At 51.7% G+C, this 15,443-nt stretch overlaps 1 protein-coding gene across 8 annotated transcripts in view; it reads left to right on the top strand.

The window, feature by feature from the left end:
* Positions 1 to 15,443, top strand: part of ARAP1 (ArfGAP with RhoGAP domain, ankyrin repeat and PH domain 1) — a 279,811-nt gene that overhangs the window by 208,080 nt on the left and 56,288 nt on the right. For all 8 annotated transcript variants that reach the window (XM_040339771.1, XM_040339774.1, XM_040339773.1 and 5 more), the window contains 4 exons: positions 1,954 to 2,117; positions 4,078 to 4,284; positions 10,392 to 10,497; positions 13,486 to 13,633. In XM_040339771.1, the coding sequence (XP_040195705.1) occupies positions 1,954 to 2,117; positions 4,078 to 4,284; positions 10,392 to 10,497; positions 13,486 to 13,633 (625 nt within the window). The remainder of the gene's footprint in view (positions 1 to 1,953; positions 2,118 to 4,077; positions 4,285 to 10,391; positions 10,498 to 13,485; positions 13,634 to 15,443) is intronic.

Genomic DNA, 15,443 nt, shown 5'->3' on the forward strand with positions numbered 1-15,443 from the left:
GAGCCCAGCACATTAGGGTACAGGGCACAGCGCACATCAGGGTACAGAGCCCAGCACATCAGGGTACAGGGCACAGCGCACATCAGGGTACATCAGGGTACAAAGCCCAGCACATCAGGGTACAGGGCACAGCACATCAGGGTACAGGACACAGCGCACATCAGGGCACATCAGGGTACAGAGCCCAGCACATCAGGGTACAGGGCACAGCACATCAGGGTACAGGGCACAGCACATCAGAGCACAGCACAACAGGCCACATCAGGGTACAGGGCACAGCGCACATCAGGGCACATCAGGGTACAGAGCCCAGCACATCAGGGTACAGGGCACAGCACATCAGGGTACAGGGCACAGCACATCAGAGCACAGCACAACAGGCCACATCAGGGTACAGGGCACGGCACATCAGGACAAGGCACATGGCACATCAGGGCATAGCACATCAGGGTACAGAGCCCAGCACATCAGGGTACAGAGCCCAGCACATCAGGGTACATCAGGGTACATGGGGCACATCAGAGCACATGGGGCACAATTGGGGCACATTAGGGTACATGCGGCACATCAGCCACATCAGGGTACATGGGGCACATCAGAGCACATGGGGCACATCAGGGTACATGGGGCGCATCAGAGCACATGGGGCACAATTAGGGCACATCAGGGTACATGGGGCGCATTAAGGCACATCAGGGTACATGGGGCACATTAAGGCACATCAGGGTACATGAGGGCACAAACAGGGTACATGGGGCACATCAGGGTACATGGGGAACATGAGGGCATAATCAGGGTACATGGGGCACAATCAGGGTACATGGGGGCACAATCGGGGTACTTGGGGTACATGGGGGCACAATCAGGGTACATGGGGCACATCAGGGTACATGGGGCACATTCAGGGTACATGGGGCACATCAGGGTACATGGGGAACATGAGGTCACAATTGGGGTACATGGGGCACAATCAGGGTACATGGGGAACATGAGGTCACAATCGGGGTACATGGGGCACAATCGGGGTACATGGGGCACAATCAGGGCACATGGGGCACAATCAGGGTACATGGGATACAGGTCAGCGTTTACTTGTTGTCTTTTTTCTTCACATGCAGAGTAGCGCAGGAAGCGTCTCTGTCATAAGTTCACTTCTCTGTCTCACGCTGCGGCTGCTCCTTGCCCACCGGTGCCCCCTCCTCTTCCATCCCAGGTGATATCACAAGCAAATGGGGATGGACGAGAAGAGAGAGGAGGGCGCCGGGGGGGGGGGGGGGCGGGGAGTGTCCCATCATTGGTATCAGTGGGAGGAATAGTCCCCTATCATTGGGGTTAGTGGGATTAATAGTGCCCCATCGCAGGCATCAATGGGAGAAATAATGCCTCATTATTGGTATCAGAGGGAGGAATAGTGTCTTGTATCAGTGGAAGGAAAAGTTCCCCAAGGGCTGGATAAAGGCAAGCAAAGGGCTGCATTCGGCCCCAGGGCCGCAGTTTGGAGATCACTGCTCTATAGTGTTCCCCTTAGCTCCCCCTCTGACAGCGACATAAAAGGTTATGTAGGGAAGCAGGGCCATCTTTAATGCGGGGCAAAAGGGGAAGCTGCCCTGGGCTCATTCATTATTATGAGACCAAAAGCAGCTGCCTCTTGAGCCCCCACACTACCTGCAAATTGATAAATGAATTTGGGTGGGGCCCAAGAGAATGCTTGCCATGGGTCAATTTAATATTAAAGACAGCCCTGCAAGTAAGGGTGGGGGGTGGGGGAGCTGGGTCAGCACAGACAGTAATTTGTAACCCCCCCAGGATAGACGAGGGCTATGCCAAGGAGGTTGTGCTAAGGAATTGACAATTAACTTCCTATATGGAAGCTGCTGTTGTTTCCCTTTTTAAAGTGGCTGCTTGGAGGTGACAGGTCTGTTCGGACTCCCCTAACTGAATGTGTCCCTATAGGATTACCTACATGCAAGGTGAGAAGAAGCTGGACTTCTCAGGGTGGGTGTCGGCTATCCAGAAGGCCAGCAGCACCTCCGGCGACACCCTATCGGAGCAGCAGCTGACGAACTCGGACATACCGGTCATCGTGCAGAAATGCATCGATCACATTTCCCGATTTGGTGAGTAACTGGAATGTTCCCAGATGCTGGATACAGATAAGCACATAATAAAAATGAAGCTGTTTGATCCTCGTGGGCGGGTACAATGCATTACTTTATATTATGTCGTATGGTGGTGGGTTGGGTAGTTTAAACGTCTGATATCTCTCTATGCATTTCTGGATGTGGTATCCTAACGCATGCATTTAACCGGCATACACACTAAAGTTTAATACAAAATTAAAATAGCGCAGTGTGTTCCTCGTGGGCATGTACGGCGAACACAAAAATCAAAATGCAACAGTGTGATCCTCATGGGCAGGTAAAGATGAATACAAAAGTAATAACAGAATGGTGATCATTATGTATCTTGGGCAGGTAAAGAGGAACAGAAAATTTAGAATACAGCAGTGTGCCCTCGTGGGCGGGTCAAGGTGAACACAAAATCAGAATACAGCAGTGTGTTCCTCGTGGGAAGGTCAAGGTGAACACAAAATCAGAATACAGCAGTGTGACCCTCGTGGACAGGTCAAGGTGAACACAAAGTCAGAATACAGCAGTGTGTTCCTCGTGGGAAGGTCAAGGTGAACACAAAATCAGACTACAGCAGTGTGACCCTCGTGGGCAGGTCAAGGTGAACACAAAATCAGAATACAGCAGTGTGTTCCTCGTGGGCGGGTCAAGCTGAACACAAAATCAGAAAACAGCAGTGTGTTCCTCGTGGGCAGGTCAAGGTGAACACAAAATCAGAATACAGCAGTGTGACCCTCGTGGGCGGGTCAAGGTGAACACAAAATCAGAATACAGCAGTGTGACCCTCGTGGGCAGGTCAAGGTGAACACAAAATCAGAATACAGCAGTGTGACCCTCGTGGGCAGGTCAAGGTGAACACAAAATCAGAATACAAAAGTAATAACAGAATGGTGATCATTACGTATCTGGGGCAGAAAATCAGAATACAGCAGTGTGACCCTCGTGGGCGGGTCAAGGTGAACACAAAATCATAATACAGTAGTATGACCCTCGTGGGCAGGTCAAGGTGAACACAAAATCAGAATACAGCAGTGTGTTCCTCGTAGGCAGGTCAAGGTGAACACAAAATCAGAATACAGCAGTGTGACCCACGTGGGCGGGTCAAGGTGAACACAAAATCAGAATACAGCAGTGTGTTCCTCGTGGGAAGGTCAAGGTGAACACAAAATCAGAATACAGCAGTGTGACCCTTGTGGGCGGGTCAAGGTGAACACAAAATCAGAATACAGCAGTGTGACCCTCGTGGGCAGGTCAAGATGAACACAAAATCAGAAAACAGCAGTGTGACCCTCGTGGGCAGGTCAAGGTGAACACAAAATCAGAATACAGCAGTGTGACCCTCATTGGCAGGTCAAGGAGAACACAAAATCAGAATACAGAAGTGTGACCCTTGTGGGCGGGTCAAGGGGAACAAAATCAGAATACAGAAGTGTGTTCCTCGTGGGCAGGTCAATTGTCAGTTAAAGCGACACAGTGCCAAATTGCAAAACGTGCTCTGGTCTTTGGCCAGCCAAACCGTCCGGGGCTGAAGTGGTTAAAACACAATTTTTTTTCATTTTTTTTTATATATAATGTCAAAGATGTTACGCCGAGTAAATCGACACCTCACACGCTTTGAGATTGCGAACACTCGTGGAATGGCGCCAAACTTCGGTACTTAAAAATCTCCATAGGCAACGCTTTAAAAAATTTTTTTTTTACGTTTACCATTTTAGAGTTACAGAGGAGGTCTAGTGCTAGAATTATTGCTCTCGCTATGACGATCGCAGCGATACCTCACATGTGTGGTTTGAACATCGTTTACAAATGCGTTCGCTTCTGCGTGCAAACACGGGGCGCTTTAATTTTCATAGAAAAAATTTTAGTTATTTTTTTTTTTTTTATGTTTTTTTTTTTTTTTTAGGTATTTTTTTTTTTACACTTTTTGTGTGTTTTTTTTTTTTGCCAGGTGTGGAATCTGAAGGGATCTATCGGAAGAGTGGACAGAAATCGAAGATCACTAGTCTTCTGGAAGCTCTGAAGAAGGACGCTCGAAGTGTGGCCTTCAAGGAAGAGGAGCCTGTGGACAACGTGTCTGACACCCTCAAAAGGTTCTTCCGAGAACTCGGGGAGGGAATATTCACAGAACATTGCAGGCAGTGGTTACATGTAACAGGTGAGAAGACAGAGATGTCATGGTGGGAATCCCGTTGTCTTGTGTTTTTGTTCCCCGAGTCTCACCATAGAATTGACCTTTCTGTATATTGCAATGACGAGGGGGAAAAAGTGGAAAGAGGTTCTTGGATTTCTAGGGTGTAGCTGAAAATATGGAGGGTTAGTGTTGGGGTTACAGGGAGGGTTAGTGTTGGGGTTACAGGAAGGGCTAGTGTTGGGGTCACAGGGAGGGTTAGTGTTAGAGCTATGCAGAGGTTTTGCATTGGGGTATTAGGGTTACAGGAAGGGTTAGTGTTGGGGTTACAGGGAGGGTTAGTGTTGGAATTACATGAAGGGCTAGTGTTGGGGGTCACAGGGAGGTTTAGTGTTGGGGTTACGTGAAGGGTTAGTGTTGGGGTTACAGGGAGGTTTAGTGTTGGGGTTATAGGGAGCTTTAGTGTTGGGGTTACAGGGAGGTTTAGTGTTGAGGTTACAGGAGTGGTTGGAGTTATGCAGAGGTTTAGCATTGGGGTTACAGGAAGGGTTAGTGTTGGGGTTACAGGGAGGTTTAGTGTTGGGGTCACAGGGAGTTTTAGTGTTGGGGTCACAGGGAGGTTTAGTGTTGGGGTTACAGAGAGGGTTTGTGTTGGGGTTACAGGGAGGGTTAGTGTTCGAGCTATGCAGAGGTTTTGCATTGGGGTATTGGGGTTACAGGAAGGGTTAGTGTTGGAGTTACAGGGAGGTTTAGTGTTGGGGTCACAGGGAGGTTTAGTGTTGGGGTTACAGGGAGGTTTAGTGTTGGGGTTACAGGGAGGTTTAGTGTTGGGGTTACAGAGAGGGTTAGTGTTGGGGTTTCAGGAAGGGTTAGTGTTAGAGCTATGCAGAGGTTTTGCATTGGGGTATTGGGGTTACAGGAAGGGTTAGATTTGTAGTCACAGGGAGGTTTAGTGTTGGGTTTACAGGGAAGTTTAGAGTTGGGATTACAGGAGGGGTTAGTGTTAGAGTTATACAGTGGTTTAACATTGGAGTTTCAGGAAGGGTTAGTGTTGGGGTTATAGGGAGGGTTGGCATCAGAGTTATAGGGAGGGTTAGGGTCGGGGTTACAGGGAGGGTCAGTGTTGGGGTTACAGGAAGGGTTAATGTTGGGGTTACAGGGAGGTTTAGTGTTGGGGTTACATAAAGGGCTAGTGTTGGGGGTCACAGGGAGGTTTAGTGTTGGGGTTACGTGAAGGGTTAGTGTTGGGGTCACAGGGAGGTTTAGTGTTGGGGTTATAGAGAGCTTTAGTGTTGGGATTACAGGGAGGGTTAGTGTTGGGGTTACAGGGAGGGTTGGTGTTGGGGTTATAGGAAGGGTTAGTGTTGGGGTCACAGGGAGGTTTAGTGTTGGGGTCACAAGGAGGTTTAGTGTTGGGGTTACAGAGAGGGTTAGTATTGGGGTTACACAGAGGGTTAGGGTCGGGGTTACAGGAAGGGTTAGTGTTGGGGGTTATAGGAAGGGTTAGTGTTAGGCCCCGTACACACCACCGGATCTATCCGCTGGGATTGATCCGCGGATCAGTTCCAGCAGACAAATCCGGTCGTCTGTACGGCCTAGCGGATATTTACCTGCGAAGATTCCTCGGGCCGATCGATTTCAAGCGGATATAAATTTCTTAGCATGCTAAGAAATTTATCCGCTTGAATCGGGTCCAGCAGATTGATCCGGTGGTCTGTACAGACTCACCGGATCAATCCGTCCGATTCCCTCCCTCGCATGCGTCGTAATGATTCGACGCATGCGTGGAAGTACTTACCTTCCAGCGTGTGTACACGCCATCGGATCCAGATCCGGAGGAGGAATCTCCGCCATCGGATCCAAATCCGGAGGAGGAATCTCCGCTGGAAACGATGCGGCGGATCGTTTCCAGCGGAGATCCGGTGGTGTGTACGTGGCCCAACAGCTATGCAGAGGTTTTGCATTGGGGTTACAGGAAGGGTTAGTGTTGGGGTTACAGGAAGGGTTAGTGTTGGGGTTACAGGAAGGGTTAGTGTTGGGGTTACAGGAAGGGTTAGTGTTGGGGTCACAGGGAGGTTTAGTGTTGAGGTTACAGGGAGGGTTAGTGTTGGGGTTGTAGGGAAGGTTAGTGTTGGGGTTACAGGAAGGGTTAGTGTTGGGGTTACAGGAAGGGTTAGTGTTGGGGTTACAGGAAGGGTTAGTGTTGGGGTCAAAGGGAGGTTTAGTGTTGGGGTTACAGGGAGGTTTAGTGTTGGGGTTACACAGAGGGTTAGTGTTGCGGTTACAGAGAGGTTTAGTGTTGGGGTTACATGAAGGGTTAGTGTTGGGGTTACAGGGAGGTTTAGTGTTGGGGTCACAGGGAGGGTTAGGGTCGGGGTTACAGGAAGGGTTGTGTTGGGGTTACATGAAGGGCTAGTGTTGGGGGTCACAGGGAGGTTTAGTGTTGGGGTTACATGAAGGGCTAGTATTGGGGTCACAGGGAGGTTTAGTGTTGGGGGTTATATGAAGGGCCAGTGTTGGGATAACACAGAGGTTTAGTATTGGGGTTACAGGAATGGTTAGTGTTAGAGTTATGCAGAGGTTTAGCATTGGGGTTACAGGGAGGGTTAGTTTTGGGGTTACAGGGAGGTTTAGTGTTGGGGTTACAGGGAGGTTTAGTGTTGGGGTTACAGGGAGGTTTAGTGTTGGGGCTATAGGAAGGGTTTGTGTTGGGGTTACAGGAAGGGTTAGTGTTAGAGCTATGCAGAGGTTTTGCATTGGGGTATTGGGGTTACAGGAAGGGTTAGTGTTGGGATTACAGGAGGGTTAGTGTTGGGGTTACAGGAAGAGTCAGTGTTGGGGTTACAGGAAGGGTTAGTGTTGGGTTTACAGGGAGGGTCAGTGTAAGGGTTACAGGGAGGGTTAGTGTTAGGGTTACAGGAGGGTCAGTGTTGGGGTTGTAGGGAGGGTTAGTGTTGGGGTTATAGGGAGGGTTAAGTTGGGGTTGTAGTGAGGGTTAGTGTTGGGGTTATAGGGAGGGTCAGTGTTGGGGTTATAGGGAGGGTTAGTGTTGGGGTTGTAGGGAGGGTTAGTGTTGGGGTTGTAGGGAGGGTTAGTGTTGGGGTTACAGGAGGGTTAGTGTTGGGGTTGTAGGGGGGGTCAGTGTTGGGGTTACAGGAGGGTTAGTGGTGGGGTTATAGGGAGGGTCAGTGTTGGGGTTACAGGAGGGTTAGTGTTGGGGTTATAGAGAGGGTCAGTGTTGGGGTTATAGGGAGGGTCAGTGTTGGGGTTATAGGGAGGGTCAGTGTTGGGGTTGTAGGGAGGGTCAGTGTTGGGGTTGTAGGGAGGGTTAGTGTTGGGCTTACAGGAGGGTTAGTGTTGGGGTTGTAGGGAGGGTCAGTGTTGGGGTTATAGGGAGGGTCAGTGTTAGGGTTGTAGGGAGGGTTAGTGTTGGGGTTGTAGGGAGGGTTAGTGTTGGGGTTGTAGGGAGGGTCAGTGTTGGGGTTGTAGGGAGGGTTAGTGTTGGGCTTACAGGAGGGTTAGTGTTGGGGTTGTAGGAGGGTCAGTGTTAGGGTTGTAGGGAGGGTTAGTGTTGGGGTTGTAGGGAGGGTTAGTGTTGGGGTTATAGGGAGGGTCAGTGTTAGGGTTGTAGGGAGGGTTAGTGTTGGGGTTGTAGGGAGGGTTAGTGTTGGGGTTATAGGGAGGGTCAGTGTTAGGGTTGTAGGGAGGGTTAGTGTTGGGGTTGTAGGGAGGGTTAGTGTTGGGGTTGTAGGGAGGGTTAGTGTTGGGGTTATAGGGAGGGTCAGTGTTAGGATTGTAGGGAGGGTTAGTGTTAGGGTTATAGGGAGGGTCAGTGTTGGGGTTGTAGGGAGGGTTAGTGTTGGGGTTGTAGGGAGGGTCAGTGTTGGGGTTGTAGGGAGGGTCAGTGTTGGGGTTGTAGGGAGGGTCAGTGTTGGGGTTGTAGGGAGGGTTAGTGTTAGGGTTACAGGAGGGTTAGTGTTGGGGCTATAGGAGGGTTAGTGTTGGGGTTGTAGGGAGGGTTAGTGTTGGGGTTATAGGGAGGGTTAGAGATGGGGTTATAGGGAGGGTCAGTGTTGGGGTTGTAGGGAGGGTTAGTGTTGGGGTTACAGGAGGGTTAGTGTTGGGGTTATAGGAGGGTCAGAGATGGGGTTATAGGGAGGGTCAGTGTTAGGGTTATAGGGAGGGTCAGTGTTGGGGTTGTAGGGAGGGTCAGTGTTGGGGTTGTAGGGAGGGTTAGTGTTGGGGTTGTAGGGAGGGTCAGTGTTGGGGTTGTAGGGAGGGTTAGTGTTGGGGTTGTAGGGAGGGTTAGTGTTGGGGTTGTAGGGAGGGTCAGTGTTGGGGTTACAGGAAGGGTTAGTGTTGGGGTTGTAGGGAGGGTCAGTGTTGGGGTTGTAGGGAGGGTCAGTGTTGGGGTTACAGGAGGGTTAGTGTTGGGGTTATAGGAGGGTTAGTGTTGGGGTTGTAGGGAGGGTTAGTGTTGGGGTTACAGGAGGGTAAGTGTTGGGGTTATAGGAGGGTCAGTGTTGGGGTTGTAGGGAGGGTTAGTGTTGGGGTTGTAGGGAGGGTCAGTGTTGGGGTTACAGGAGGGTTAGTGTTGGGGTTGTAGGGAGAGTTAGTGTTGGGGTTGTAGGGAGGGTTAGTGTTAGGGTTACAGGAGGGTTAGTGTTGGGGTTATAGGAGGGTTAGTGTTGGGGTTGTAGGGAGGGTTAGTGTTGGGGTTACAGGAGGGTTAGTGTTGGGGTTATAGGAGGGTCAGAGTTGGGGTTATAGGGAGGGTCAGTGTTGGGGTTGTAGGGAGGGTTAGTGTTGGGGTTACAGGAGGGTTAGTGTTGGGGTTGTAGGGAGGGTCAGTGTTGGGGTTACAGGAGGGTTAGTGTTGGGGTTGTAGGGAGGGTCAGTGTTGGGGTTGTAGGGAGGGTTAGTGTTAGGGTTACAGGAGGGTTAGTGTTGGGGTTATAGGAGGGTTAGTGTTGGGGTTGTAGGGAGGGTTAGTGTTGGGGTTACAGGAGGGTAAGTGTTGGGGTTATAGGAGGGTCAGTGTTGGGGTTGTAGGGAGGGTTAGTGTTGGGGTTACAGGAGGGTAAGTGTTGGGGTTATAGGAGGGTCAGTGTTGGGGTTGTAGGGAGGGTTAGTGTTGGGGTTGTAGGGAGGGTCAGTGTTGGGGTTACAGGAGGGTTAGTGTTGGGGTTGTAGGGAGGGTCAGTGTTGGGGTTGTAGGGAGGGTTAGTGTTGGGGTTACAGGAGGGTTAGTGTTGGGGTTATAGGAGGGTTAGTGTTGGGGTTATAGGAGGGTTAGTGTTGGGGTTACAGGGAGGGTCAGTGTTGGGGTTACAGGAGGGTTAGTGTTGGGGTTATAGGAGGGTTAGTGTTGGGGTTACAGGGAGGGTCAGTGTTGGGGTTGTAGGGAGGGTTAGTGTTGGGGTTGTAGGGAGGGTTAGTGTTGGGGTTACAGGAGGGTTAGTGTTGGGGTTATAGGAGGGTTAGTGTTGGGGTTACAGGGAGGGTCAGTGTTGGGGTTGTAGGGAGGGTCAGTGTTGGGGTTGTAGGGAGGGTTAGTACTGGGATTACTGGGAGGATATGACGTACAAGGCATAGTGTAAGAAAACTTTTTGAAACCCAGCCAACCTAGGTCATTTAAAAGAACCCCTTACAGCAGCATCTCCACATTTCTGCTCTGATAGGTTCCCTTTGACCCACTGAACCCACTTTGTGCCCAGAACTTATTACATAGGTCACGGCCACACCCCTTTCTAGGTGGCCATTGATGTGCGTCACACCTCTTGGGGTGATCGATGGGTTAAAACAAGTTTGTTATCATTTTAATGCATGGAAGCCAACAAGACTCATCACACGGGGCTGTCAGTCCCACTCTGGGGGGGGGGGGGGTCTCATTGATGTGCTGGTGCTACTCCTTCGTTGTCCAAGGGGTGTTCTGTAGTCCCGTCCTAGAGTGTTACCGCTACTCCTTCATAGATACATTACAGTGAGTGAGTGTTGTCACCCTAGGACAGGAAGTGTTGTCACCCTAGGACAGGAAGTGTTGTCACTCTAGGACAGGAAGTGTTGTCACCCTAGGACAGGAAGTGTAATTAGAAGGAAAATAGTATCTATAAGTGTCTCCTCTTTTCCTCCAGGGATTCAGAATGAGGAGGAGAGAATACGACACTACCGGGAGCTGCTGGAGATCCTTCCACCTGTCAACAGAGCCACAATAAAAGCACTAACCAGTCACTTACACTGGTGAGTATTTATCATTGGGTCAGTGGCCGTGCTACGGCGGACCGCCATCCGGGGACTGAGCCACAGCACTGGAAGACTAGATACCAAAATATCTCAGGAAATCCTTTCGGAGAGAAGGGGGGCGTCCTCACTTTCCGAACTGAGGGGTTGTTTGCTCATCTTCGGGGATTCTGGGTAGTTTGCCTCCTAGGTGCCTCCAGTAACATTCCAGGGATACAGACTGAACCTTCGCCTCCCGTTCCCTCTCACCTTCAACCTTTCGGTGTCACCGCAAAGCTTGGCAGACCTACCTCTGCCTCTTGGGGGTTTCCTAGACCAAGATGCCATTGCCCCATCTCCTGTGTCAGAACGGTTTCAGCAGCTGTGCTCCAACCTGTCCTGCTTCCTGATGCCGCGTACACGCGATCGGAAATTTCCGACAACAAACGTTCGATGTGAGCTTTTGGTTGTAAATTCCGACCGTGTGTAGGCTCCATCGGACATTTGCTGTCAGGGATTTCCGACAACGAATGTTTGAGAGCCGGTTCTCTATTTTTCCAGACAAGAAAAGTTCTTGTCGGAAAAGTGCTGCGGTTTTGTTGTCGGAAATTCCGATCGTGTATACGCGGCATCTGTCTCTCTTGGATCCTGTAAGTCCACAGAGGACCCTTCCCCAGAGAGACTTTCAGGCCTCTATGGTCAGTTAGACCCTTTCACACTCGGGCGGGAGGTGCGCTGACGGTATGGCGCCGCTATTTTTACCGGTGCTATACCGCCGGATTTGCTGCGGTATTCGGCTGCTAGCAGTGCGGTTTTAATCCCCGCTAGCAGCTGAAAAAGCTGAAAAAGGGTTAATACCGCCGGCAATGGGCCTCTACAGAGGCCCATTGCCAGCGGTATTACCGCGGTTTCCCATTGCTTTCAATGGGAAGGAGCGGTGGAGGAGCGGTAAACACCCCGCTCCTTCAACGCTCCAAAGATGCTGCTAGCAGGACCTTTGGAGCGGCCCCACCAGCGCATCGCCTCAGTGTGAAAGCACTCGGGCTTTCACACTGAGACTGCAGGAGTTCTTCAGGCGGTATTTAGGCGTTAATTTTAGCGCTAAAACACCTGAAAAATTTCTCAGTGTGAAAGGGGTCTTAGGGCGCATATTTACAGGTTCCATTCCTCCACATCTTCGCTAGGAGAGGTCCCCATTCTTCCAGCACGCTGACTTTTTAGTCTTGCCCCTGTACCCCGAGTGTTCACCAGGGCACTGGCCCCAGTATTGGTCCAAGTGTAATCTTCATACATCGCCATTTCATCCAGCAGATCTACCATTCCTTCCCTCCCCCATAGAGACTTTCTGGCTCCTGTGGTTATGACAGTTAAGCCCAATCCAAACCTTTTCTCCTTATTTTGGATAGAGTGGGAAAGGTGTAGACCTCCCTGTGTGGTTTCCATCATTATCCAGGACTTCGAGAGAGAGATTTTCCATCGTTCTCACCATCTTCTCCTCCCCCTTTCTCTCTCTCTCTCCTCTACCCCCTTCTCCTGTCTCTCTCCCTCTCTCTCTCCCCCTCTTTCCCGTCTCCCTCTCTTCCTCTCCTGTCTCTCTCTCTCTCTCTCCCCTTCTCCCATGTCTCTCTTTTTCTTCCCCCTCTCTTCTCTCTCTTTCTTCCCATCTGCCTTTCTCCTTCTCTCTCTCTCTGTCCCCCTCTCCTGTCTCTCTCCCATGTCTCTCTTTTTCTTCCCCCTCTCTTCTCTCTCTTTCTTACCCTCTCCCTTCTCTCTCTTTGTTCCCATCTGCCTTTCTCCTTCTCTCTCTCTGTCCCCCTCTCCTGTCTCTCTCCCATGTCACTCTTTTTCTTCCCCTCTCTCTTCTGTCTCTTTATTCCCCTCTCTCTCCCCCTCTTCTGTCTCTCTTTCTTCCCCACTCCTGCCTCTTCTTCTGTCTCCCCCTCTCATGTCTCCCCCCCTGTCTCTTGCACCCCTCTGTCTCTCTCTTTCTTCCCCTCTCCCCCCTATCTCTGTCTCTTCCCCTCTCTGGTCTCTCTCCCCCTCTCCTGTATCTCTCTTTTTTCCCCTCTCCCATCTCTTTCTCTCCCCCTCTCCTGTCTCTTTCTCTCTTCCCCTCTCCCCCATCTCTCTCTCCACCCCTCTCCTGTCTCTCTTTTCTCCTCTCCTGTCTTTCTCTTTCTTCCCCTTTCCCGCCTCTCATTCTCTCCCCCCCCCCCCCCGCCGGTGTTTCCCCCCTCTTCTGTCTCTCTCTTTTTCTTCCCCTCTCCCTCTTTCTTTCCCTCTCTTGTCTCCCCTTCTCTCTTCTGTCTCTCTTCCCCTCTCCCGTCTCTTTCTCTTCCCCTCTCCCGTCTCTTTCTCTTCCCCTCTCCCGTCGCTCTCTTCCCCTCTCCTGTCGCTCTCTTCCCCTCTCCTGTCGCTCTCTTCCCCTCTCCCGTCTTTCTCTTCCCCTCTCCCGTCTCTTTCTCTTCCCCTCTCCCGTTGCTCTCTTCCCCTCTCCCGTTGTCTCCCGTTGCTCTCTTCCCCTCTCCCGTCGCTCTCTTCCCATCTCTTTCTCTTCCCCTCTCCCGTCGCTCTCTTCCCCTCTCCCGTCTCTTTCTCTTCCCCTCTCCCGTCGCTCTCTTCCCCTCTCCCGTCGCTCTCTTCCCCTCTCCCGTCTCTCTCTTCCCCTCTCCCGTCTCTTTCTCTTCCCCTCTCCCGTCGCTCTCTTCCCCTCTCCCGTCGCTCTCTTCCCGTCTCTTTCTCTTCCCCTCTCCCGTCGCTCTCTTCCCCTCTCCCATTTTCCCCCCTCTCCCATTTCTTTCTCTCCCGCCTCTTTCTCTATTTCCCCCCTCTCCTTTTCTCTCCCGCCTCTTTCTCTATTTCCCCCCTCTCCCCCCTCTCCTTTTCTCTCCCGCCTCTTTCTCTATTTCCCCCCTCTCCTTTTCTCTCCCGCCTCTTTCTCTATTTCCCTCTCTCCCCCTCTCCCGTCTCTCACACTACATATTGGTCATTTTTTTCTTTTTCTCGCAGTATTCAGCACTTTTCAGTGGTCAATCAGATGAACATTCACAATCTGGCCATTGTCTTCGGCCCCACGCTCTTCCAGACGGACGGTCAAAACTACAAGCCGGGCCGAGTGGTTGAGGACCTCATCAGCTTCTACTTGGAAATATTTAATGTACGTCAGACCCTATGACTCCTCTATATGACCCACCACATGTGGCCCTTTGGTACTCATAGTGTGGCCCCAGCATCCAATAGAGGTAGCACTGATTTGTAAAGGGGCTGTAGTGGCAGTGATCTCTGACAGTCTCATGTTGCGTATTTCCAGTTACTAACAGTCTCCTGTAGTGTATTTCAAGTCTTGGACTGTACCTGTAGAATGTTAGCAGTCTCTAACCATCTCGGCAGTCTCTGAAAATGATTGGAAGTATTACATGAACTGAATATTACGTGTGGCCCCCTAGGGGATGTCAGGGGCCCACATATATAAGGCCACTGTTTAGATCCCCTTCCATAGTTCAATGTGATACTCATTTATAGTCCTCCTCTGGGGCATGCAGCTCCCAAAATTGTACGGTGAGGACTGGTGTAGACTGCAGACAGGTGAGGACTGGTGCAGACTGCAGACAGGTGAGGACTGGTGCAGACTGCAGACGGGTGAAGACTGGTGCAGACTGCAGACAGGGAGAGACTGGTGCAGACTGCAGGCAGGTGAGGACTGGTGCAGACTGCAGACAGGGAGAGACTGGTGCAGACTGCAGACAGGTGAAGACTGGTGTAGACTGCAGACAGGTGAAGACTGGTGTAGACTGTAGACAGGTGATGACTGGTGCAGACTGCAGACGGGTGAAGACTGCAGACGGGTGAAGACTGGTGCAGACTGCAGACGGGTGAAGACTGGTGCAGACTGCAGACGGGTGAAGACTGCAGACAGGTGAGGACTGGTGCAGACTGCAGACAGGTGAGGACTGGTGCAGACTGCAGACGGGTGAAGACTGGTGCAGACGGGTGCAGACTGCAGACAGGTGAGGACTGGTGCAGACTGCAGACAGGTGAGGACTGGTGCAGACTGCAGACAGGTGAGGACTGGTGCAGACTGCAGACAGGTGAGGACTGGTGCAGACTGCAGACAGGTGAGGACTGGTGCAGACTGCAGACAGGTGAGGACTGGTGCAGACTGCAGACAGGTGAGGACTGGTGCAGACTGCAGACGGGTGAGGACTGGTGCAGACTGCAGACGGGTGAAGACTGCAGACAGGTGAGGACTGGTGCAGACTGCAGACAGGTGAGGACTGGTGCAGACTGCAGACAGGTGAGGACTGGTGCAGACTGCAGACAGGTGAGGACTGGTGCAGACTGCAGACAGGTGAGGACTGGTGAAGACTGCAGACAGGGGGAGACTGGTGCACACTGCAGACGGGTGAAGACTGGTGCAGACTGCAGACAGGAGGAGACTGGTGCAGACTGCAGACAGGTGAAGACTGGTGTAGACTGTAGACAGGTGATGACTGGTGCAGACTGCAGACGGGTGAAGACTGCAGACGGGTGAAGACTGGTGCAGACTGCAGACGGGTGAAGACTGGTGCAGACTGCAGACGGGTGAGGACTGGTGCAGACTGCAGACGGGTGAAGACTGGTGCAGACTGCAGACGGGTGAAGACTGCAGACAGGTGAGGACTGGTGCAGACTGCAGACAGGTGAGGACTGGTGCAGACTGCAGACGGGTGAGGACTGGTGCAGACTGCAGACGGGTGAAGACTGGTGCAGACTGCAGACGGGTGAAGACTGCAGACAGGTGAGGACTGGTGCAGACTGCAGACGGGTGAAGACTGGTGCAGACTGCAGACAGGTGAGGACTGGTGCAGACTGCAGACGGGTGAAGACTGGTGCAGACTGCAGACGGGTGAAGACTGGTGCAGACTGCAGACGGGTGCAGACTGCAGACAGGTGAGGACTGGTGCAGACTGCAGACAGGTGAGGACTGG

The sequence above is a fragment of the Rana temporaria genome, chromosome 2 (genome assembly GCF_905171775.1).
Source record: "Rana temporaria chromosome 2, aRanTem1.1, whole genome shotgun sequence".
NCBI classification, from domain to species: Eukaryota; Metazoa; Chordata; class Amphibia; order Anura; family Ranidae; genus Rana; species Rana temporaria.